The 23,972-nt window shown below is 36.3% G+C and overlaps 4 protein-coding genes across 7 annotated transcripts; 3 read left to right on the forward strand and 1 right to left on the reverse strand.

The window, feature by feature from the left end:
- Window positions 1-747: 747 nt before the first annotated feature.
- Window positions 748-3,303, reverse strand: LOC110427835 (plant viral-response family protein (DUF716)). 3 transcript variants are annotated; one of them, XM_021443452.2, is made up of 2 exons: window positions 2,075-3,303; window positions 748-1,017 (listed from the first exon to the last, which is right to left on the reverse strand). In XM_021443452.2, exon 1 carries the CDS (start codon window positions 3,075-3,077, stop codon window positions 2,076-2,078), a length of 1,002 nt encoding a protein of 333 aa, XP_021299127.1. In that variant the 5' UTR covers window positions 3,078-3,303; the 3' UTR covers window positions 748-1,017; window position 2,075. The 3 variants fall into 3 exon arrangements, with proteins under 3 accessions (XP_021299127.1, XP_021299128.1, XP_021299129.1); XM_021443453.2 differs by having other exon boundaries at window positions 988-1,004; XM_021443454.2 differs by lacking the exon at window positions 748-1,017 and adding an exon at window positions 1,191-1,207.
- A 1,507-nt stretch (window positions 3,304-4,810) lies between these two features.
- On the forward strand, window positions 4,811-7,351 carry LOC110427853 (Pyridoxamine 5'-phosphate oxidase family protein). Its single transcript, XM_021443483.2, has 6 exons — window positions 4,811-5,140; window positions 5,535-5,570; window positions 6,175-6,376; window positions 6,670-6,748; window positions 6,832-6,949; window positions 7,136-7,351. The coding sequence occupies exons 1-6, from the start codon at window positions 4,971-4,973 to the stop codon at window positions 7,158-7,160; spliced, it is 630 nt and encodes a 209-aa protein (XP_021299158.1). The 5' UTR covers window positions 4,811-4,970; the 3' UTR covers window positions 7,161-7,351.
- Window positions 7,352-8,574: 1,223 nt separating this feature from the next.
- CFM2 (CRM family member 2) lies at window positions 8,575-15,482 on the forward strand. Of its 2 annotated transcripts, none has more exons than XM_021443576.1 (14): window positions 8,575-9,397; window positions 10,057-10,585; window positions 10,662-10,792; window positions 11,643-11,957; window positions 12,040-12,196; window positions 12,364-12,656; window positions 12,889-12,948; window positions 13,060-13,116; window positions 13,194-13,280; window positions 13,531-13,779; window positions 13,868-14,096; window positions 14,434-14,564; window positions 14,657-14,893; window positions 14,983-15,482. In XM_021443576.1, exons 1-13 carry the CDS (start codon window positions 8,708-8,710, stop codon window positions 14,864-14,866), a joined length of 3,138 nt encoding a protein of 1,045 aa, XP_021299251.1. In that variant the 5' UTR covers window positions 8,575-8,707; the 3' UTR covers window positions 14,867-14,893; window positions 14,983-15,482. The 2 variants fall into 2 exon arrangements, with proteins under 2 accessions (XP_021299251.1, XP_021299250.1); XM_021443575.1 differs by having other exon boundaries at window positions 14,986-15,482.
- Window positions 15,483-20,745: 5,263 nt separating this feature from the next.
- Window positions 20,746-23,884, forward strand: LOC110427809 (ferredoxin thioredoxin reductase catalytic beta chain family protein). Its single transcript, XM_021443417.2, has 6 exons — window positions 20,746-20,995; window positions 21,410-21,522; window positions 22,220-22,269; window positions 22,391-22,462; window positions 23,448-23,508; window positions 23,624-23,884. Exons 1-6 carry the CDS (start codon window positions 20,899-20,901, stop codon window positions 23,666-23,668), a joined length of 438 nt encoding a protein of 145 aa, XP_021299092.1. The 5' UTR covers window positions 20,746-20,898; the 3' UTR covers window positions 23,669-23,884.
- Window positions 23,885-23,972: the final 88 nt, after the last annotated feature.

Genomic DNA, 23,972 nt, shown 5'->3' on the forward strand with positions numbered 1-23,972 from the left:
TCTAATCACTGCTTCCCCTTTTGTTTTCCGTTTTACCATTTCGTCGGTCGCAATCGCCCTGATTTGACCGTTTCGGCTCATCGCCGTTAGTAGGCCTCAATAGTATAGAAGCCTATTGCGGTGGAGTTGTCCAATCGCTTCGGGCTGGGTTGGAGGATAGTTTTGAAGCATAACATGGTCCACACATTTGGTTCTGCAGTTTTTGGATTTTCACTACACTTCACCCAATTCATTAACATTCTTGTGTCCTACTTCTTGGGCTCAAGTTTTGGATCCATATCCATGTGTCTATTAATTTACATATTTTCCTCTGAATACCTTTTCTTAGTTAGAACATTTTGGCTCAGCTTTCTGAATTGGATTCTTTAGGATCTAGTTGATTGTACTTCCTTCGGTAATAAAAGGAATTGGAAGGGCAAGTACGCTTAACGGAAAAGAATCCTTTGCGAATGCAAAGTACTTGGTGTGTAAGCATATGTCGTTAAGTGGAGATAAATAACTAGACCTAGATGTCTAACTTGTAGGGCATAAAATTGCAGGAGCAGGACAAAAAGAATGCAACTTAAATAACAATCATGACATCCTCAGGTATGCAAAGAACCCTAGCTTGAAGCTAATACACATCCAAGATCCAAGAGGTCGAAATGGTTTAGGCCATCAAGTAATACTACTGAAAAGAAAAGGAGTATCATCTCATAGCTTAACATCCAATTTTACTAGCCCAAGAGATTTTCGTAAGCCAAGGAGGCATTTACCTCTTTATGGTTGGATACAGCTTGGCTTTGTAATTAAGCAAGCAAAGGCTAGCAGTATAAGAGGTCTTGAACTCTAATCTTCCACTTAATGAAGGCTCACAACAAATGACTCATATGAAGAGCTGTCGTTATTGTGCTTCCCAAGTACCAGTAGTGGATGCTAACCGCTGCCAAGGTGTGCATACTCTTGATTAATTCACCAAGTTCAGATCTATCTCGCTGGACTTCAAGTGACCACCATATATACCCCTGTAATTTGTATCTGGACGGGGCACGATTAACAATCCAAACATACATGGATGCCAACCATGCAGAATCAAAGCTCAAAAGAGCTAACAGATACCAAAACCAGTGAACCCGGCTAAATGATGATGATAATTTTACTAAGTATCCCATATGTTCAAGTAAAGTCCTAAATTTTATCAGGCAAAGAAAAGCTCCTGCACAGTGGCCTGGAAAATTTAAGAACATAATAATGGAAGAAACTATTAATTATGTTGACAAAAGAAAAACTAAGCAGTGGTCAAATCATGATATGTAGGGCAGGAAAACATTCAGGTTCACAATGGGGCTGTAGCTTGTTGCTTGCTTAAACAGGCCTCTCATCTTATTAGACACCTGAAACAAATGCAGTATCATCTAGGGATTCCACAACAGATACAATTAAGAAGGGTAACCTAATCGTGGAGCAGCAGTGAATATTCATATCATTTTGTGGACAGAAGTTGTCAAAAAGCACACAATGTGATTATTTTGATATATCTGTTCTCTCACATATTAACCACACTTTTGGACTTTATAATATTCTTAAAAACGAAAAGCAAAACTGATTCTTAGCCACACATCTTAATTTTGTATTTACATTCCAGTAATTAGCCTCACAATTTGATATAAGACACCTCCCAATTTCAATGAAGGTTACAGATGCATCAGACTATGAACTATGAAGAAGGATCGAAGCCAGACAAAATTGAATAATAAAATTTGCATATGATCATCACCACTAATCAAGCAATTGAATATCACAAGTGTTCAACTACCTTATCCATAAAAATAAAAATGTTCAACTATCCTGCTCATATTGTTAAGCAAAAGGAATTCCAATTGTGCCAAAACACTTCAATACAGGCAGCCATCAATACCATTTTCAAACTAAAACTGCAATAACTAATAAGATTCAGATAGAACAAGATAACACACAAACTGATCTCAATTCCTTTATGTAAACTCAATCATCACTTCCTCAATAATAACATTACAAAAGAATGAATTACAATGCTTTCATTAGTCCACTAAATGGAAAACACTAAAAGTTTTACCTCACACATGTGCACCTAGACCATTGACACCCAATTCCACAATAGCTGCCTTTTCTTTCCCCAAATCATCTTCTTCTTTAATCTCATCATCGAGATCATCATCAGAATCCAACGTGAAATTCCCCACATTATTATCCATCTGCTGCATTTCAGCCCCTAATGGCCTATACCGCAAACCATTCTCTGAAACACCAACACCATTCCTTTTACCCATAATTGACAACATCCCAACAACCAAAACCACAACCATAGCAAGATGGCAATTAAATTGCAACGTTGCAATAGCTCTCCCTCTATGATACTCAGGGTGACCTTTGCACTTAATAGTATAATTCCCTCTACTTTTTTCATGTAAACTACATCCATCAACGATCAAATTAGTGTAAAATGAAAGCCCCATTTGCACAAACCATGTTCCTTGTAAAATCAATCCAATGCCTCGTCCCAGTTTCGAGTAAATCGAACTTTTCGACCTCAACTCTAGCATTGTAGAAACCACACAAATTGCTATGGGAACACATAAAAGATCAAAATATCTATTCTCAATCCCACTTGTATCCTTCCTTTGCAAGTAATACAACAAAAATTCTTCAACAAAAGCTAAAAGAAGAACTAAATCAAGAACAGAATCAGGCCATAAATATGAACTTTGCTTATTATTTGAAAGACCCAAAGCAGAGTAAAGCAAGAAAAGCAGAGCAATCGCGAGTACTTGTAATTGGAGCATCGACCCCACCCGGTCCTTTGAACTGAAAGCATCAAAGATTGAAACCAGAGAATTAAAGAAGATCAATAGGGAAAAGACTGATACAAAGATGAAGGATGATGACGAGGAAAATGGACATTCTTTAGTTTTTGAAACAGAGTTAGATTTGATCTGGGTCGAAAGTGAAGAAGATGAAGTTGGATTCGGGATTCGGATCAGGTTTAAAGAGGTTATGGATTCCCACGACCCAATCAGGATGAAACCAACGCCGGTAATGGCGTAGGTGAAAAATCCCATCTTCTTTTTTTCTTGTAGAAAAAGCTGAATTCTCTTTTTTAGGGGTTTATTTCTTTGAATTTGTGAAAGTTTTTTCCTATTTTGCTTTGCTTTGCTTTCAAGAATTTTAAGATGCTTGATGTGGGGTTTTGTTTTCCTGGGAAAATCAGATTCTGAAACAATGTTGAAGTCAAACACTCCTTTGTTGATGGTTGTTTGATGTCTGATTTCTTGTACTTTGACTTTACTGTTTGGTTTTTGATTCAAGAATGTCGCTTCTTGGAAACTTCCCTATATTATGGATATGTTCTGACCCGGGAAACTCAACCCATTTCTCATGCTTAAACAAAGCCCAACTGTTATTGGATTAGGTTGATAGTGTTTTAATTGGGCCCTTTGCCTTTCTTTTGGGCTACTAATTATAGAAATTAATTAAGATATTAATAATTAGAAATTAAAAGTAATTATGTGAATTTTAAATCAAATATAAATTTATAAAAGATAAATGTATTGTATAAATCATGGATATAGGATACTTAGTGAATTTGTCATCATGATTTAGCCTGCTTAAAATTACAGTAATTGGTAGGTGTAATTTTAAGCAAGATAAAGGTAATGGCTGCTTCTGATTTTGCCCCTAGCTACCTTAATGGAATAAATGACAGCATCCGTGAGATTGAACATATTGTCAAGATTTTAAGGCAAATAATAATAAAAGCAAATATATAGTATAACTGACACAACAAAAAAGTAGAAAGACTAATTAAGAATATTAGTTTATATTATATTAGATTTCACAAAATTACTTTTTATTTCTAATTACCTTTATCTTGCTTAAAATCACACCTATAATTTATAAAGGAATCATTTTCCTTTGGATGTTAAAATTTTCCGTTTAATTCATCATTGTCAAATGATTTATTATTGTTTTGAAATTTAATAAATATAATCTCAAATGTTAAATGTTGTTTCGTGCATTGCATAGGTTTAAAACTAATACATAAGATAATGGCAACACCATAGACATTTTGTAAATGGGAAAAAGAAAGAAGAAAAGTAGAGTTTAGAGAAGAGTATCAAACTTGTAAAAAGGAGATGAAGTAAGTGTATAGGACAAAGAAAAGCGATCTCCATCTACAAGTAAGGGAGTGATGATGATGATGATGATGGTGATTCATTCTTGAAGGCCTGTCTTTAAACTTTCCTCTCGCGTGCTGTCTATGATTGTAACCAGAAAATAAGATCAACATGCAGGACGTACAAGGAAGAAGCTGGGTGACTGGATGATCCATGTGAGCCAATAAGGATCGAAAAGCCAAAGTGTTAACCCATACTGCTGGGACCCTGGATTTCAGCTCAAGTTATTCTTCATAATTTCAACTGCCAAATCTGCTACAACCCTATACACCATCCACAAGCATATATAAGCATTATTTTCTTATACATTAATGAGGAATTATGATTACTTCACACATATGTTTAATGCCATTTAATTATAATTAAATACATAAGAATTGGAGCATACATCGATTTCTCAGTTGTCAACTTCCAGTGTATTCCAGATTAGCCCAAAAAGGGTGCTGATCCCGCTAGTGACATTGATCTTTGAAGTTTGTACATCTTTGTCAAAGTTGGTGACATAAATTCTATGTACAACCCCAAGAAGCATAAGTTTTTTTCCCTATCATGTACATGACAGCACAGGATTAAAGACCCATGTTTAAACAGTTCAGTGGCGTATCTTCTTCTAGTTGAAAACTTGAAAGCTGACACAACCAAGACGATAAATTTGTTGCCTTTGCCCAATTGCCAATTCACTTGTCTTCCAACTCCAAAACTTTGTGTATAAATACAGATACCGTCCAGTTTCTCTTCGTTAGGAAAGAGTCGTATAGAAGCAAAAAAAAAAAAAAAATGAAAACCAAGGGCCTTTACGGTTTTTGCACTTTCCTTTTAGTCTTGTTTTTTCAGGGTTTTCAAGATTGTGTTCAGGGAAGGTTGTTAGCAGCATCAAAACCTGACAGAGATGCTGCTGCTGCCTATGCTCGTTGGCTGGTGTCCCAGAATACTTGGGGGATTTTAAAGTAATACTATTTTCTCTCTCACTTCTGCTACTTTTCAATTGTTACAATTTGTTGGTCTGATTCTTGTTTTGATATTGTAATTTGGGTTCTGTGTGTCTTTGGTTAGATGATCCGATTGATTGATATTGTTAAATTTTGATCCGCAATTATAAAAAAATGAAGCTTTGACTTTCTTTTCGCTAAAAGATTTGATTACATGCTTGAAATGGAGAGGAAAAATATGCCAAATTTGCTGCAAACGGAAACTTTACTGTTGATTTATTTTTTTGATATTGGAGCCTGTTCTAATAATTTCTGCTGTCTTGTATGTTGCGTAGATCATATTTGTTACTTGGTAAAGCTCATAAATCATTTGAGTTGGAGGTTTGGCTTATTCGTCATTTTAATTTTGCAGTACGCTATCAAGAGAGTTGGAAGGAGCACCCTTTGGGTAAGTATTTCTCACATCTGTCTATAGTTAATGAAATGAGGATCTTTCTCAAGGTTAAGCTCAATAAAGTTTGTTCCTTTGTTTGGTAATACTCATTTCTTTTGGCTTATACGTGTATTTTCACCTTTCTTTATAAGCCAAAGTTAGATGTTTTCTAGAATTATGAGTGAATGGTATTGGGATCTTTTGGTGTTAATTATTTTGGATTCTGTACAAGATTAGCAGTACTAATTACAGAGAGAGAAAGTATCTCACCTAATCTTACTCTTATTTTGAATCTCTGGTTTTATTGGTAAGAATTAGATTTTGACGAGATCTGATTATTCCTTTTAGAATTTTAGGAGCTTATATACAATTATCAACGTGCAGTCATTCAGAAAGCATAAGAATGCTTAAACTCTCTACATTCATATATAGTTGTATCTTGTGTATCTATATTATCTTTACATATTCTTCTGAGATGCATATTTGCAATGTCATGACTCGCAAGATATTAGGCTTTCCTAAACCTTTCGTATTGAAATCTAGTTGTTTGAAATGTCATGATACTCTCTCATGTCCTGTATTTTTCCCCACTCAACCAGAAAGTTAATTTGTGCTGCAGGAATGTTGTTTCATTTAGTGATGGGATACCTGACAAAGGTACTGGCATCCCATATTTCTATTTGACAACCCTTGATCCAACAGCAAGAAATGCATTAAAAGACAGGAGGTCCTCACTCACAATCAGCGAGTATCCACTTGGAACTTGTGGCAAAGCAGACCCAGAGAGCCCTGTTTGTGCAAAAATTACACTCACAGGATCAGTATGTTTCTAAATTCAGTACTTATCTTCTTAGAGCTTATTGCTTTTTCATTATTCTATAGTCACCATTGGGAAAATATTATTGTGTTACATATAGTGTGTTTAGCAACTCCTGGTTCTTATAGTATTTGGTTTTGGCTCACTTGTGTCGTTTATAAAGATTAAGTTGTATATGAACTTATGCTGTTTTTAATTACCATAACCATTGGAATGAAAAAGAGAAAAGAAAAGAAGAATAAAATAACTTTTTTAATGATTTTAAACTCAATTGGATTATGCCTTGTGGTGTTTTAGTTGGTACTACTTGATGCAAACTCTAGTGAGGTGGAATTTGCTCGAACTGCCCTGTTCACAAAGCATCCAGAGATGAAGGGTAATTTGTTAGCCCAAATAATTGTCATTCGCTTGGTTTCCCTTTTTATGCTAGTGACCAAGGTTGTGATGATTGGTGTACAGGGTGGCCTAAGAGTCATAACTTTCAGATCTTCAAATTGGAGATCAAGGACATATTTATGATCAACTGGTTTGGTGGCCCTAAACCTCTTACAGTGGACCAGTACCTCAACTACAAAATGTGAGTATCAAAGCAGTATACCATGTTTGCTCTTGCAATTGTATGTTAAAAATTCCCGACAAGTATAAGCTTTGTACTGTCAACCATTTGTCATAATGAATAAGTCTTACTTTACAACGCAATTTCATATTTATTGTCTGCTAATTAATTTTTCCTGCCGTGCATGTGGGTTTTTGCCATCCACAGGAACAAATTTGCTGTCAGTCTGTGAAAAGTGAAAATCCAACCAATCTCCATTCTTTACACAGTTATATCTGTACGTAAATGTAAAACTGTGTATAATGAAAAATATCTTGTAAATAAATGTAACACAGTTGTGCTTATTGTTTATGGTTCACACTATTGCATTCTGAAACAATCAGAAGCAATTAAATGGTTAATATAAGAATTTTTTCAATGCCTTGCTCTCTATTTCATCATAATCTGAAATGCATGAAGCTGTATGCTCTTTAGAATTAATACCATGCAGTTGATTTATGTGACTACCTTAAATCATTGCTATCATAGAAACTGTTGATAATTTATCTTTTAGGGATTGATGGTAAGTTTCAGTGATGCCTGATATGCAGGCAGCAAAAAGAACAGTACATGATAGTTTTCCAAAGCGCAAGTTCCTTTCGCATGATCACATCAGACAGCTTATCATTATTCTACTAAATTTCTTAGTTAATCTCTGATGCATTTTCACGGATTTGTTCTTTGCACTTCTAGCAACTTGCTTTGTGTGAATTTGAAAGTTAATAGCTTTCTAGTTCAAATCTAAATATGCGCACTGGAATCCACTCTCTTTAATCCTACTATAAGAAACAGCAGGTGCTTCTTATCTTCTAGTGACTGAGCTCTGCATTCTGGGCAGAAGTATCTTCTGCTTGTGCTTGACTTTGGCAGCAACCAATTTCTCATCAGATTTGCAGTTGAGGATATTTGATTCCAGATGTGGAACAGTTTGATAATAGACATATGCAAAACTAAAACATTTTGTTAGCAGAAGAAGGAAAGGAAAGGAAAGGAAAGGACATAGGAATAATAACCAAAATCGTACAAAGGTATCTAAATCTGCCTTGCAATAAGCCTGGGGAATAGGTTCCATGATACAGGTAGTTTATATCAGAATCATAGAGAGAAAAAGCTAGCGCATAAGGTGAATGCTCTCTAATTGCCTATTAATAGAAGCAAGAACAATCCAATGATCATCCAAACTCATTCACCAATTCAATTCCGGCATACCAAACACACTGAAACCTGTTAAACACCGCTGTAATAATCATATACCTAAACAGCGTCCGCGTAGAAACTAATGAAACGTGCCATCATTCAAAACGGAGGGAAACGAAAAACCAAAGATAGAAGGGAAAAAACAGGCCCCTGATATGCAAAAATCTATTAGGATGCTAACCCCGTAAAATCACATTAAAAAAAGTCAGTATGCCAGTCATTAATGAAATATTCGTTTTTGTTCCCTTCGTTACATTGGAGTGGCAACGAACTGAAAGAGCCATAGCTTAACGAGAAGAAAATGGCGCCAAAAAGGACAATGAAAGACAATCACGCAGGACTCACGTGACATGACACATATATAAAGACAACTAGATAAAATCCTGTCCGTTCAAACAGTTCTAGTTAACGTTAGCCATTCTGAGTAGAACTCAAGCAACTCACTCTTCTTTAAACGCCTTGGGGAAAAAAAAGAAGAAGAGCTAAGCTACTCGTTTCTTTCGCTCTCTGTTTTTCCTCTGTTTTTCTTTTACCCATGAAAACATGTTACTTCCTCTATACCAGCAGCCTTTTACTCTCCCACCGAAAACCCTGAGTCCGCACTCTTTACCCGCCAAAATCCTCGCCTCCCAATATCCTAAAACCCCCAAAAAACCCCGCAAAGAAATTTTCCTTATCCGGAGCTCCATACAGCGAACCGGAAATCAAACCCTTCCTCAATCCGCCATCCAACGTATTGCTGACAAGCTTCGGTCCCTTGGATTCTCCGAAACGCAAAACCCGGAACCTGAATCTGAACCTGGGTCCGGGTCTGATTCCCCTGGAGAAATCTTTGTCCCTTTACCGGAGAAAATACCCAAATACCGGGTTGGTCATACTATTGACACCAGTTGGAGCACACCGGAGAACCCGGTGCCGGACCCAGGCTCGGCTCCGGGGAGCTTGATGACGAGGTTTAGGGATATGAAGAGGGAGAGGAGGAAAGTGGGGAGGGTGAAGGATGAGGAGAGGGCGGTTCCAAGTTTGGCAGAGCTGAAGCTGTCGGCGGCGGAGCTGAGGCGGTTGAGGACTGTGGGGATTGGTGAGAAAAGGAAGTTAAAGCTTGGGAAAGCCGGAATTACGGAAGGGATTGTGAATGGGATTCATGAAAGGTGGAGAAGGAGTGAGGTGGTTAAGATTGTTTGTGAGGATATTTGTAAAATGAATATGAAGAGGACTCATGAGGTTTTGGAGGTTTGTTCATTGATTTGGTTGTTTTCTTTGCTTTTGGAGTTGTTCTTTTTGATTGCATTGTGGTTTTTATGTTATGTGAACGAATGCAATTATAACTGAGTCTAGTTTACAAAAGTGGAGGGGCATCCTTTCGCATCCCTCAAGTCATGAGACTTTTAAGTTGAAAGCTTCAAATTCTAACAGTTGAAGTGTTCCCTCGGGATGTTGGGTGATTTCTATTGGTATGGTTGGTTAACACACAGTGTGTATCTAACTTGATTAACTAAATTTAAGTATGATAGATGAAGAAATGAGATTGATTAAGATGGGAATGTGGTTGAAAAAGAAATTGCAAATGTTACATTCTGTTAGCAATGAGTGCAATTATGCAATGGAAGAGGAATGCTGTAGGTCAAAAACTTTTCATCGTTAATTGTGTTTCAATAATCTCTTCACTGTAATAAATCATGACACCGTGTTACTGTTTAACTTCCAGTCCAATTGTTAATTATGTCATGAACACTTTATCGGCACACATTTAGGAGGTTATATTTGGGTAAATGATTGGCAGACTCCTGATATAATAATATTAACTCATCAGAAAATCAACCTTAGCTTGTAATTATTCCTCAGTGTCCTGGAATAGGACCCTAATGTTGGATTTGTTGTAACATTCTCAGAGAAAGACTGGAGGGTTGGTTGTTTGGAGATCTGGAAGTAAAATAATATTGTATAGAGGAGCTAATTACAGATATCCTTATTTCCTGGCTGATAAAATCGCAACAGATGACACTTCTTCCAATGCTTCACCAGATACAAACATGGATAACGTGGAACTCCATGAAACAGAAAGCTGCTCATCTGAAATCAATAGTGCAAAAACTGCTATACCAAATGCAACCAACAAAATGACTAAACCAATAGTAGTTCAAGGTGTTGGTTCTCCAAGTAGAGTACGATTTCAACTGCCTGGTGAGGCAGAACTTGTTGAAGAAGCTGACCGCTTGTTAGATGGACTGGGTCCAAGGTTTACAGACTGGTGGGGTTATGAGCCTCTTCCAGTTGACGGTGATCTTCTACCTGCAATTATTCCTGGATACAGGAGACCTTTCCGCCTTCTTCCTTATGGTGTGAAGCCAATCCTGACAAATGATGAAATGACCACTTTGAGAAGGCTTGGCCGACCCTTACCCTGTCATTTTGTGTTAGGTGAGTTTGACTTCTAATTCATACGTATAATAATTCTAGTGTGCTTTCATTTGACTCATGTTTCCATTCATATCAGGAAGAAATAGAAAACTTCAGGGATTGGCTGCGTCAATTGTCAAGCTCTGGGAAAAATGTGAGATCACTAAAGTTGCCATTAAGAGAGGAGTACAGAACACTAATAGTGAATTGATGGCAGAGGAGTTAAAGGTTAGTGATAGCTTTTACATGTTACTCTTTTGTCTTTTCTTTGAGCACCCTTGAAATGCGATATTCCATTTGGATGCTTAAATTTGGATTCATAGATGGCAAGTGATAGGTATACAGAGTAATTGAAAAATATATTATTGTTCACTCTTGGTGATAGAAGAGATTGTTAAATTCTCTTTTTGTTCATTAAAGTTCAAGCACTTCTTTACTTTGAATATTCACATATATTTGGTCCTCCTCAAAAAGTCATCACACAACTGGTTTACTGCAGCATCTCAAAAAATGTTGCATCATTTGGTCAATGTGTTATTGGACGAAGTGGCTAGAGCATATGTTCTGATGAATTGCAATACCAATGAAAGCCTGGAACCATGCCAAACTCCTATAAAGATAAAAATTTCTAGGTTATTCTTCTTTCTCGTGATGTCCATGCTCTTTTAGATGGACCACTGAACTACATGCCGATTAGTGATTTGATCAATATATTCTTCTGGTTGAACACTTATTTTTTTAAAAAAAAATTTTCATGCCTCTATATGACCAGATCCTTAGACTTCAATTGCTTGAAGTGTTGGTTTCAACATATCTTAATTAATTCAGCTACACATAAGATTTTATATCAGATTAAAGTTTGTGCTGAGTCAAATCTTAACTGTAAGTCACTGTTCAGCTCCATCATGGAGGTTGCCCAGTGGTCTGCTTAAGCCTATTACATAACAGCACATTTAATCTAATGGGAGAATAAAAAATTTATGTTTTGAACCTATATGCTATAGTTAATTATTGAAATATGTTATAGTGTAGTAATTTTCTTCATGGCGATCTATTAATCAAAAGTACTTTGTTTCAGTGGCTGACTGGAGGCACTTTGCTCGCACGTGATAAGGACTTCATTGTCTTATATAGGGGAAAGGATTTCCTACCTTCTGCTGTTTCTTCTGCAATAGAAGAGCGGAGAAGGCATGTAATTCATGTGGAGAAACAGGGTGCAGAATGTAGTAAATCAAAGAAAACTGCACAGGAGGTCATTGTTGAGGATACTAAAAGTGGCTCTGAAAGTAAAATTAATAGTGCCAAGGATCAAAGAAGCAATTTCTTTGTTGACCCAAAAAACATGAAGTCTGCTGAAGCAGCCATTAGAAAGACTGACGTGAAGTTATCTATGGTACTATTTTGCTAAGATACTGCCCTTGGTTGATCTCTTGGTGAAATCATTTTTAACATATGTGGCATTTCTTCCACTACAGGCATTAGAGAAGAAAGCAAAGGCAGAAAAACTTCTAGCGGAGCTGGAGCAGGCACAGATCCCTCAACAATATGAAATTGATAAAGAGGGTATAACTCAAGAAGAAAGATATATGCTTAGGAAGGTTGGCTTGAGAATGAAGCCCTTCCTCCTATTGGGTGAGTTAGACCTTTTAGTGTAAGCTTTTTATCTTGAAATAATGGGTCTAATTTTTTTTCTTTATTCTGGAGGCAATATGAAGGGCACTTTGAAATGATGCCCACCTATTAGTCTAGCTAACTCCTGCAGAAGCACATCTGATTTGCTTTTTCTCATTTGCGCTTAGGTAGACGGGGTGTATTTGATGGAACAGTTGAAAACATGCATCTTCATTGGAAGTACAGGGAACTAGTGAAGATAATTTCTAAGGAGACAAATGTTGAAGCTGTTCATCAACTAGCGCGGATGTTAGAGGCAGAAAGTGGTGGGATATTGATGGCTGTGGAGAGAGTAAGTAAGGGTTATGCAATCATTGTTTATCGTGGAAAGAACTATGAGCGGCCTACTTGTCTGAGACCTCAGACACTTCTTACTAAGAGACAGGCAATGAAGCGCTCTTTAGAGGAACAGCGTCGTAAGGTAAAATTCAATATCTTGTCATGTATGCTTGCTACTACTTTCCATACAGTTTGCAGTCTCAAAGAAAAAAAGACCTAGAAGACTGGAGCAGAAGGAAAAGAAAAGAAGCACCTTCACCAGATTGTACATATCATTCTGGGACAAAATCTTGATTTGCTTGAATGTAGGTAGCCCTTTCAACATTTTCCCTTGTGCTTTAGCTTCTTATTCTCTTTCTATGTTGATTTTGCAGTCTTTGAAACTACATATTTTGAAGCTTACCAGAAACATAGATGAATTGAAACACCAACTGGTAAGCTACTCACAAAATGGTTTTTTATTGGTTCGGGTTTTTACTTTTTCATTAATATCCTAAAAGCATACAATCAATTGATATGAACTGTGTATCACTGCTTTGACGAAGGTTGTAGACAAGGAGGCAAACAGCATGCAAACTGTTGAGCAATCAAGTTTGCCATTGGTGAGCTGCATCATGCTTGCTATTTACACTAGTGGATTTATGTTTCTAGCAATTGATTCATTTCTGTCACAATGAAGGTCCAAGAGGAAATGGAAACTTTGCAGTCAGTTGAATACACAGGATCAGTTATTGAATGTCCTGCATCTCCGGGAGGGCATGTAAAGGTAGGTAGTTTAACTCTGTAATGTGTGAAAATTGAAAGGAAACATTTTAACTGTTGTTTTAAATTTGCATTTCAAGGTTTATGTCATGCCCTCATTGTTAACTATACATTAGCACATGAACACCTTGCTTAGCCTTGCAGTGATTGCTAGTGCACTAATGTCATTTAGAAATGTATGAGACTCTCTTTTGTAATTTAAATGCATTTAGTTTATATAACATGTGGAATGGTGTTTGATGTGTTTATTGTAGGCTAGAGACAAAGATGGATCTGAGTCAACTTCCATGAAAAATGATAAAATGGTTGCGGCAATAGGTATTCGCCAACCCTCTAAACAAGAGCTGATGGAGCCATCATCAATACATGATGGGTTTGAGAATCATAAAACGGAATCTGAGTTTTCAGCAGAATCTGTGAACAGACAAAGTCATGCAACTGAACTGAGGGCTTTGAATGCTCAAGTTGAAATGGTTGACACATCTTACCCTGATAACTTAATGGTAATGTGTGCAGTTCCTTCCCTGTCATCTTAATATTCTTAAATTCTTGATATTTCTCATCTGGTATGGCATATATTGTTTAAAGCAGGAAGAAATAGACTATTCTGGTGCTATTAATGCTAAGCATGGTGCTTCCAAGAATGGGCCAATGGAATCATTGGTTGAATCAGCCAGCATGTTGGATGTTTCAATTTCATCAGCAGTTGAAAATATGTCAAATAAGATGGGTTCAACAGCAAACTTCCTTTCTAACAAAGACAGACTTCTCTTACGAAAGCAAGCTCTTAAGATGAAGAAACGTCCTGTACTTGCAGTTGGTGATTACTACTGATTTCTATTGTTTTGGTTTCCCCTCATCACTGATTAGCCTGTGATTTTTAATGCTTGAACTTTATGGCAAGTAGCTGCAGTGGTTAGAGCTCCATGTGTTTTATATATTTTTTTTTATTGTATAAAGGCTATAGCTTTAATCTGCATAACTTAACTGCACTTCCATCTAAAGCATGTTTAAACATGATATATCAACATGCATATTGAAGTGACATTCAAAATTCTAACTCATGGTTGCAAATGCTGACCAGCCCTCTCTTTCTTTCTCACTTATTTTCATGGTGATCATGGGAACTTATTTTGGTGTTGCTTCTCTATTTTTAGGGAGGAGCAACATTGTGACTGGTGTTGCAAAAGCAATCAAGGCACACTTTCGGAAGCATCCTCTAGCTATAGTAAATGTGAAAGGGAGGGCTAAAGGGACTTCTGTGCAGGAGGTGGTGCTAAAGCTGCAGGTCTGCGGTCTCAGATTCAAACTTCTATTTACCCCTTGTGCCAGAAACGAAACTATCTATAACGAGAGAAATTGTCTTTATTAAATTCACAGGAAGCCACAGGTGCATTTCTAGTTTCTCAGGAACCTAGCAAAGTCATACTGTATAGAGGTTGGGGTGCTGGAGATGAACTAGGCCGAGGTGATAATACGAATGCAAAAGATTTGTTGGCTCAGAATCAGCCAGCTGTGTCCCCTGAGCTTATTGCAGCAATCAGACTTGAATGTGGCTTGCAACTTCACCAAGAGCAAGAGGCAACTTGATTTGCTGGAATTTTGAGGTTTAAAATGGTAATGCCGGGTTAGTTAATTTTTCATTATGCAGACTTTAAATATTTTGAACGCCTGTCATTGATATCTTGTTATGCAATAACTGTTAGCAGGTGGTTCTCGGAGTACCATGCCGATATATACATAATTCTTCCAACTGCAATGTAAGGACACTTGTCTGTATCAAGTTGTCTAGATGCTCCTCTCTTCATTCTTCAGTTGTGTTCATCGAGGAACAGAACTGCGAGATTACATCTTCAAATAAGTCAGTGCGTTCCCACTGCTTTCAAACCTGTCACCTGTCACTTACATAACAGAAGTAAATGCCTTGTTGACATATCTCTCTCAATGCTCCAACATTAGGGATCTTTTCTATGCCCCATTGTCCATAAAGTCAATAACGGATACGGTTGATACTTATTCTTGTGCCGTGAATTAGTCTTGTTTCCACCCTGTGTAGTCCAAGGCTTTGTCAAATTCGTTTATTTGTAACTATTATTTTCAGAAAATGAGAAAAAACCCTTGCTAAGTGTTTCACCTTGAAGCATGGTCTCGTGACTCGATTCTTGTTAAGTGTTAAATGAGCAGGCTGTTCAATATTGAATATGATTTTATGCCATATTCAGCATGCTTTTGTTATGTTTTTCACCAAGTACGCGCATCAAGTTTCCTATATATTTGACAAAGTTATTGTTCAACAAGTTCAGAGGAAAAATTTCATTTGACCACGGTACTAGGAGCCAATAACGTTAAGTTACCACTTTGATAGAATTACTTTTGGTGTGAGGCCGCCGGTAACCGGTTTTGAACGGTGAGTATAAATCAGTTCCAAATTTTCTCTTCACTGTAGAAGCAATAGTAAACTTTAGTATTCCTTTACCCTTTTTAACCTTATTAACTTTACCAAGGCTAAGTAACGATTTCCCAATACAAAACTTCCAGATTCCTGCGGGCTCACTACCTTCTGCTGCTCAACCTGATCTCAATCAGTCTCTAGGAATAAGGGCTAAAGTGAATATCCAATAATTACACTATTTGAACATTGAAAAATGCAAAAAGAACCCGTCAGGAATAAATAATATTGATTACTTGGTACATAATATTTCCGAGATTTCAGCACCCCAATGGCCCCTTTTAGCTACATCTTTGAAAATTTGAACTTTTGAGATATCAACTTTCTGCTTGATTGTATCATCTGTTGACTGTAACCCAGGGAAATTTAATTTTATGTTGCTTGATAGGGTCACCTGATTTTCAAGTGTGTTTCTGCACACAAACAGAATTTTACAGGGTAACATCATGACTATTCTTGTTTTCTTGTGTTGAATGAGGGTCATGAAATCTTACCCCAAAATACATAAGCAAGGGTGAATATTCAGAAGGCAGTACACGAGGATACCAAGAAAAATCATTTGTCAAGATTGGCTCAGAAAACCATGAAATAACTTGCCATGGTAAATATTTTTTCGCAAGCCATGAATACATTAACCTTTTACCCCTCAACACAGTACACATCAAGTTTCGGAGTTGCATTAATTTGTTTAAACTTTCACAGTCTTCATGTGGAACATGCTTCATTGCCAAGCTAGTAAAATAACCATGAAGGAGAAGTTTAATGTGGTTGGTATATCAATTGATCAGTTAACATTCTTCATTCTGGAAATAAAATTAAAAATTCAAACCTATATATCATTTATCAATTAATAACATTAAAACAAAAACTTTATGATCATTTGTACGTGAAATGAAAAACCATTTTATTATATACACAGTAATCGATTTGCCATCAGGGAAGTATTTGCTAACCCGGGCCTAGTTTGCTAGTTAAATGTAGGGTTAGAGCAGGCAATCTAATTCAAAACTTGATGGCTATTTTATTCCAAGGGGTCTTGGGTTTCACTGTCTCTCTCTTTCTCTCTCTCTCTTTTGTCAGATGAGAGAGAGAAAGAGGAGAGCACAAAAACCTTCCATTTTCTTTTCTTTTCTTTCTTTCAACGCCAGAGAGAGAGAGAAAGAAAGAGAAAGAGAGAGCCCCAACAGCAATCATCATGTCCTCTTTCTCTCTATCTTCTCCATCGCCATCATTGTTCCCACACCACCCCACTTCCTTTTATGATCATAACCTTCCACAATCTTCAAAGCATGTCATCATTTCATCAACAAAAAAAGCAAACAAAAAGGAAGAGAAAAGGAAAGGAAAAAAAAAATACCAGAAGAAGCTATCAAGGACATGTGTTTTCAAGTGGGAGGAGATCAAGAAGAAAGGAAATCAAGAAGGACCCTGAAGCTAGCTTTCTTGTTTGAGCTTTGTTCTTGGTTTTGAGTGATCGGTCTTTTCTCTTCTCCTGTTCCTTTCTCAGACTTTCCAAGTCTTCCTTTTTCTCTTTTTGGGGGAATCAAGCATCTTGGTCCGAAAGATTTGCTAGATCAAAGCAAATTTACAACTAGCTTTTAGCTTGTATTGTTTTCTTGTTAGGTACTTGAAGACAACTAAGTGGAAACTTGTGTGTTTTCACCATGGTCTGTTAGAGATCTCGCTTTTCTTCTTGTTTCTACGTATCAATGTCTTTTTAACTTACTTTCTGCTTCTTCCAAGCTAATCTTTAGTATAGGAATATTGATATGAAGTTTCAAGTACATGAAATATTTGAAGTGCTTTTTCTATGCTTGATAGTAAGGTATGGAAATGGCTTTGTCAAGCAGATCTACCATGTTTACTTATCATAACGGAAACTGTACTATTTTTCGTTTTTCATTTTTTGTATTAGGGTTTACAGTTCGAGCTTCTAACTTATATATCTCTGTCCCCATCCAAGTCTATCTTTTTAGAATTTGCTTACGAACCTAAAAGTATACCACTTTAGGACGTAATCTTATGATTGTACTCACATCACGAGCTTGCAATAAGAACTTGACAAAAACAAAGGTAACTGTACATTCATTTGCTACCATTTAACTTGTTTTTATGCATTTATTTTTGTTTCTTTGGGCGTATGATGTTTATGTAAACAGCACATAGGAGTAGAAATTAACTCTTGGATGCCATGGTTTGTCTACTCCAGAAGATATTTTCTCATGGCAGCAACTTGTTTCTTTATTGTTTTGTAGGATCCATCTATTCTCTATATGAGATGCTATAATACCTTCAAGTTTGAAGGATTTAACTTTCGTTAAGGAATTGTTCATTGAAGTAGAAGTCTTGGACTTAAAAGCAAAAGTACTATATATTTAGCTTTTTCAGTCTTATTGTAAGGCAACAAAAATACTTACAAACTGGTAATTAGGAAAACCTTCATATTGGTTAAATAAGATATATCTTGTGATATAAATATTCTTTTGTTTAGCTATTCTAGAAGCAGTTTACCGCAATGGGAGCTAATTCCCTTCACATGTAGTACCTTTTCCCCTTGATTTTCTCTAGAGTTTGGAAAAGGTTAACATATTACAATTGCTTATAATGTTATCGTTTTAAGTTTTTTTTTTTCAATAATTCATGTCTGTCTGGATTAGCATGATCAATTTCTTACTTTATTAGGACTTAGGAGAAGTAAGATAGGTATATATATACTATATTTAGTATATCATGTTTGTTCCAATATCATGTATAGGATGATTTTCCCCTTAATTATGGCTTTTTTCACTCTTCTCCATCAAAGAGGAGATCCATAAGTTATTGTATAAGTCTGTAAATTGCATATTGTTACATTAATTATTCTTATTTCTCACTAGGAAAGTTTGCCTTGGTCAACATATAACTTATTCTTAATAACTTGGCACAACATTCAAATGTTGTTTGATGATGGGTTCGGGTTATTAGCCGCATATAGATATTGCAGGCAACAGCGTGCCCTTGCAACATTGTATATCAAGTACATGAACAGAAACTTCGATCGTCAAAGCTTTCTAATCCGGTGGATAATCATCGTTTTGCATCTTGTTACATTAATTTTACAGAGGCTTGACTTTGTGGCTTGATGTTGATGTTTTTAACGGTATGAATCTGGTTTTTTCTGGTAAAATGATGCTATAATGAAGGGTTGCTGGTATGCTGTCTGTGTCTGGTGTTAATGATCCAGCGTTGTATGTATTTAAGGGGGTTGTAAAGGGGACTGTAAGGGATGAATATGGTGTTTATGTGAGAGAATACATGTCACTAGATATCTATATCAGGTCTGATATGGGACGACTAGTTAGGTACATGGGGTGTTTGTCAGATGTTACAAACAACTGACAAAGAGCAAAGGAGGGTTCAGGCCAGCTGCAGAGGCCATGCAAGTATAGTCCCAGTTGTTTTCCTTCTTATAATCCATATGCATCTTTTATTCTTCTCACGCAGGAGGTTAATCCAAAATCAAAATCAAAACCATGAAGGCTATCTCTTCTTTTTTAAATTATTGCATGAAGATTATATTAATATCATTGTCATCGCTGATATGGCTAGTCATGCAAAAATATGTACAAAAACAATATCTACAATCGAATAATAAGCATATCATTTCCCCCTCTTAATTTCAAGTGCATGCATGAGCTGCGGTTTCTTTGTGATCATATATAATTAATTGGCTAGTACCAATGATTAATTTTTTGACCTAGACTTACATCACTCTTGAAACTAAATTTGGGTGATCTACTAAAGTGAATTAACTGTATGAATTGTTTGCCTTGAGACCTTCATTTGTGGGGATGAACAGTCGCCGGAGTGCTGCCCAATGTATACCATGCCAAGGAGCAAAAGAGAGGTCCAGACGGGTCTACAAATGATAAACTCTTTACCTTGAAAGTTGCTAATATTATTAACCATTTAAAAGAAATGAATGAACCCAATGAGGGACACCAAAGGGCTAGAAAGGGGGAGTTACTGATCATTTGTACTCCTTTTTCCCATATTCCCTTGGTGGCTGGTGGGTTACCTCTACTTTATGGTGGCCGTGCATGGTTCCCATGTCGTAAGCCATCCCTCCTTTTCTGTGATATAACCCTTCACTTGACCCACTAAGAAAAGAAAAGGAAAGAGAAAAATATATATAGTACTGTAACTGTACTACACAAGCCAATTTGCCCAGCATCTGAAACTAATTGTTGCATTCATAGAACTTTTCTTGTAAAACTGCTGCAAGATTGAAGGTTCGTCTATATATTACAGGTTAAACTACATTAACAAAGATGTGGAATTTCCTAATAAACAATATGAACATCACAAATTAGTCCTTCCTTGTTCAGAGATCTTTATAGGACTCGACTGATTTAAGTATCGAATTGTTTGAATTAATCAAGGTGGGAAAAATGAGGGAGAAGACCTGGCTATTCATGCACCACCCAGAAGACAAGAACAGCTATGGATTTGCTTGAGTGTAGCTAAACAAGTAAGAAAAGCTTAGCCAGGTTTGAGTATTGGCAGTTCAAGGCTGGAGCAATATTGTTAGCATCTGAGATAGAGGTTGGTGGGCATGTCCAGCTAACAGTCAAGCAAAATCTAATTATCCCATGTGATTACTGATTAGTGGGGTTGTTACTCTTCAAGTATTGGATTACCTAATTATAATCATCAAGACTATATATTATAAGCCAAATTCATAACCATCGTAACTTGGTTATCTTTTTCAATAGAAATAAAGCTCAAGTTTCAAAACTTGATCTATGCAAAATGGCAGTGGACATTGATCCCATTCAAAAAGTAAACCAAACCAAACTAATGATTATAGACCAAAGGACAGCCCAACAGGGCCCAAAAATCCAGGAAAATAAAAGAGCCAGAATGAAACCCAGTGGTTTGTGTAACTTGTTGGCTGATATTTTTACAACGAGTGGTACACAGCCCTTGAAAGATATTTATAAAAGAAAAGCATAAATAAATAAAAACTAAAAACCAAAATCAAATAATCCTAAGACTCAAAGAAACAGGAACCAACAGAAAGGAAAAAAATCTGAAAACTATAAAGCAACAGCAAACAATAGATAAACACAGCTCACATACTCAAAAAACGAGAGGTGGTTTGGTTTCTGTTGCAGTTTAGTCAAGTAGAGCCATGACTCTTCAAGCAACTTCCTGTAACTTTGGAGGCATTTCATCTCTTCTTTGCCCTCCTAAAACTTCCCAGCACCGTTTTGTAATCAGAGCTAAAGGTAATAACGTTTGCTTCTTTTTAATGAAGACCCAAGTTTTGTATAATCATTTTTAGCTAGAATTTGATGAATTTGAGTTGGGCTTTTGGTCTTTTTCTTTGAGATAATTCTTGGGATTTGAATGTTGATGAGTTAAAGTTTCTTCCTTTTTGTTTTTAGCTTGAATTTGATGAATTTGAGTTGGGCTTTTGGTCTCTTTCTTTAATATAATTCTTGGGATTTGAAAGTTGATGAGTTAAAGTTTCTTCCTGTTTTTAAGATTGAACTTGATGCTGTTTTTGATGAATTGGAGCTGGATTTTTCGTTTTTTTTTTTGAAATAATTCACGGGGTCTGGATGATGTGTGATTATGTGAGTTAAAGTCTGTCTCTTTTTGATGATTTCTTTTTTCGGTTCTTCGGTTTTTTATTTCAGTGGAACCATCAGAGAAATCTGTGGAAATAATGAGGAAATTCTCAGAGCAGTATGCACGTCGGTCAGGAACATATTTCTGTATGGATAAGGGAGTGACTTCTGTTGTAATCAAGGTACTCTTTAACATTCTGCTCATTGCAGATTTAACTGCACATTCTCATTTCTTGTTTGCATCTCAGTTTCTAGAAATCTTCAGATATGAGACATTACCTTGTTTTGACCCACCTAAATGAGGCATTCAAAGGGCTGAATTGGATGGGATACGCCCTTTGGCGTTTCTGCTAATATTGCAGCTCAAAAAGCCTCACATACTAGAAAAGTCTTTGAGTCTGATATAAAACCATGTTATAATAGGTGGGTATGGTTGATGATGGAAGCCATGTCATATTCTTTCAATTGCAAGAGATTACTTTGAGCAAAGAAAAATTGCAAATTTGTTATAGCTATTGAATAGGCTGTCATGTGCCAAAATTTAATACGCTAGCACCAAAATTCAAGTGTCATTGTCTAGTTATGGCTTCATTAAGTGAGATTTTTGGAGGAGTAATTAGAAAAAGGTCCATCCTTTAGTATTTTATCCTGAACCCTTCTTAGCAGAAGCGTTAGTTATTCTGAGTTGGTGAACTTAGGTTGTAATTGGAAGGAATTGAATATCTTCTTCTAAGGTTAAACTAGTAAGGAAAATCTTCACTTGGCCTGAATTCCAATTGCAAAGCTCCAACTGATTGCATGCACAACTAGAGAATTTAGAACTTCACAATATTTATGAGTTGTTCTGTTGGAGAAATCTCATTTTGGATATTTGAACAGGGATTGGCTGAGCATAAAGACACATTGGGTGCACCACTCTGCCCTTGTAGGTAAATATTTCCTCCATGATCCCTCTCTCTTTTTGGGAATTATTATTCTATTACATTCACATATCCTGATGTTTATAGCCAATTTAATAATGTTTCTAAATGTAAAACCGATGTATTACAGGCATTATGATGACAAAACTGCTGAGGTAGGGCAGGGCTTTTGGAATTGCCCATGCGTTCCTATGAGAGAGAGGTAAATATATTGTCACAACATAGTTTCATATATATCCCTCATGTAAATTTGTTTCAATGCAAGAGTTGTATGGGAAGTAGAAAGATCTTTTGATTCATCCTAGAAGGCTTGACTGATATCTGCCTTTTGCCAGCTGCCCGGTGCCAGTGTTATATGATATAAAACCTTTAAGGTTCCTTGTATAATTAATGGCTGCATTGTCAACTTTCTGATTGTTTACTTGGTGGAAGAATTTGAACTCGCTTTCCTGAAGAACTATTTAGTTATTTCTGTGAAACTAAGAACACAACTTTAATCTCTGATGATTGAGATTGATTTTAAAGTACTTTCAGCAGGTAGGTGACTATTGAAGGTATTAAGTGAGGAAAGGATTTCCATGATCTTTAATGACTCAGAAAATCTATCATCAGGCCATTAGAGGGACAATTTTCTAAAATGTGAAAGTAACATCCAAGGATATTTCCGAATCTCATCTAACATATAAACAATTGAACAAGAAACTTGCTGCAAATTAAAGCAGATCTATGGTAAAGTTGATATTGTCCTTAGAAGATGAGATTCCCCTTTGTAAAACCTTTAATGTGATGGCAAAAGGTGTTAAGTATTTGTTCTGGCTTTTATCTGATTTGTCTATGCATACTGATATTTCTCACATTCATAAGTATATAATGAGAAATTCAAGCTAAATTTTTCATTTTCCCAAAGGGACACTGTCTTTTGAAATAATAAAAGTAATGGTAATGAGAACTACTTGTTGTCTATGCTCATTGTTCTAGCAAGGCAAGTTGTTGTATGGGTTGAAAGTTTGCAGTTCATAATATCAATGATAACAGTAAAAAATATCCTGTTTGGCCGCTTGAATGCAGCTTGAGAACAATGATATCATGGTCTCAGATATTTTAGTTTGGATGAATCTACAGTTTCTATGTTAATTTCTTTAATGGAATTTAAGGTCTCATATTCTATTCCTACAACTACTTGGCAGGAAAGAATGTCATTGCATGCTCTTTCTCACTCCAGATAATGATTTTGCTGGCCAGGATCAGGTATGTATTTGGGTGACTAAATCTTTTGTCACGGGACTTACAAGCATCATATGAATAGCAGATGTTTGTTGTGGTTTTTGCTCTAACAACATGCATATGTTTTCATGCTTCGCAGTCCATCACATTGGAAGAAATCAAGGAAACAACAGCAAACATGTAGTGCTTGACATTTTGAATTTTCTTCTGTAAACAATCATAACTTGTATTTGGCCACAAAAAAGAAGAAATACCAACAGAGGGTGTATTTTTATGTATATTAGCATGTCAACAGGGGATAAAGTCTTTTATTCTTTTTTCTTCCCTTTACTACCTTCCTCCCTATAATTTAGAATTATAGTCTACTCTTTGTATCTATGTTTTTTAACCTCTTTCATAAGCCTTGTTCAGGTGCAGCCCACTCTGATTTGCTTCAACTCCATATAGCAATCATAGTTCTAAAATTGCTGCATGAATTTTTGGAATCC

This window comes from Theobroma umbraticum, unplaced genomic scaffold, assembly GCF_002168275.2.
Source record: "Theobroma umbraticum cultivar Fairchild unplaced genomic scaffold, ASM216827v3 scaffold_239.0, whole genome shotgun sequence".
NCBI classification, from domain to species: Eukaryota; Viridiplantae; Streptophyta; class Magnoliopsida; order Malvales; family Malvaceae; genus Theobroma; species Theobroma umbraticum.

Bases quoted from the DNA above. Each gene is read 5' to 3' on its own strand.
- LOC110427809 (XM_021443417.2), top strand. From the start codon at position 20,899: ATGACTCTTCAAGCAACTTCCTGTAACTTTGGAGGCATTTCATCTCTT. The intron at 21,523-22,219 runs GTACTCTTTAAC...ATATTTGAACAG, and splicing joins TGACTTCTGTTGTAATCAAG to GGATTGGCTGAGCATAAAGA. The intron at 23,509-23,623 runs GTATGTATTTGG...CATGCTTCGCAG, and splicing joins ATTTTGCTGGCCAGGATCAG to TCCATCACATTGGAAGAAAT.
- LOC110427835 (XM_021443452.2), bottom strand. From the start codon at position 3,077: ATGGGATTTTTCACCTACGCCATTACCGGCGTTGGTTTCATCCTGATT.
- LOC110427853 (XM_021443483.2), top strand. From the start codon at position 4,971: ATGAAAACCAAGGGCCTTTACGGTTTTTGCACTTTCCTTTTAGTCTTG. The intron at 5,141-5,534 runs GTAATACTATTT...TTAATTTTGCAG, and splicing joins AATACTTGGGGGATTTTAAA to TACGCTATCAAGAGAGTTGG. The intron at 6,749-6,831 runs GTAATTTGTTAG...ATTGGTGTACAG, and splicing joins AAAGCATCCAGAGATGAAGG to GGTGGCCTAAGAGTCATAAC.
- CFM2 (XM_021443576.1), top strand. From the start codon at position 8,708: ATGTTACTTCCTCTATACCAGCAGCCTTTTACTCTCCCACCGAAAACC. The intron at 12,657-12,888 runs GTAAAATTCAAT...TTGATTTTGCAG, and splicing joins TAGAGGAACAGCGTCGTAAG to TCTTTGAAACTACATATTTT. The intron at 14,097-14,433 runs GTGATTACTACT...CTCTATTTTTAG, and splicing joins ACGTCCTGTACTTGCAGTTG to GGAGGAGCAACATTGTGACT.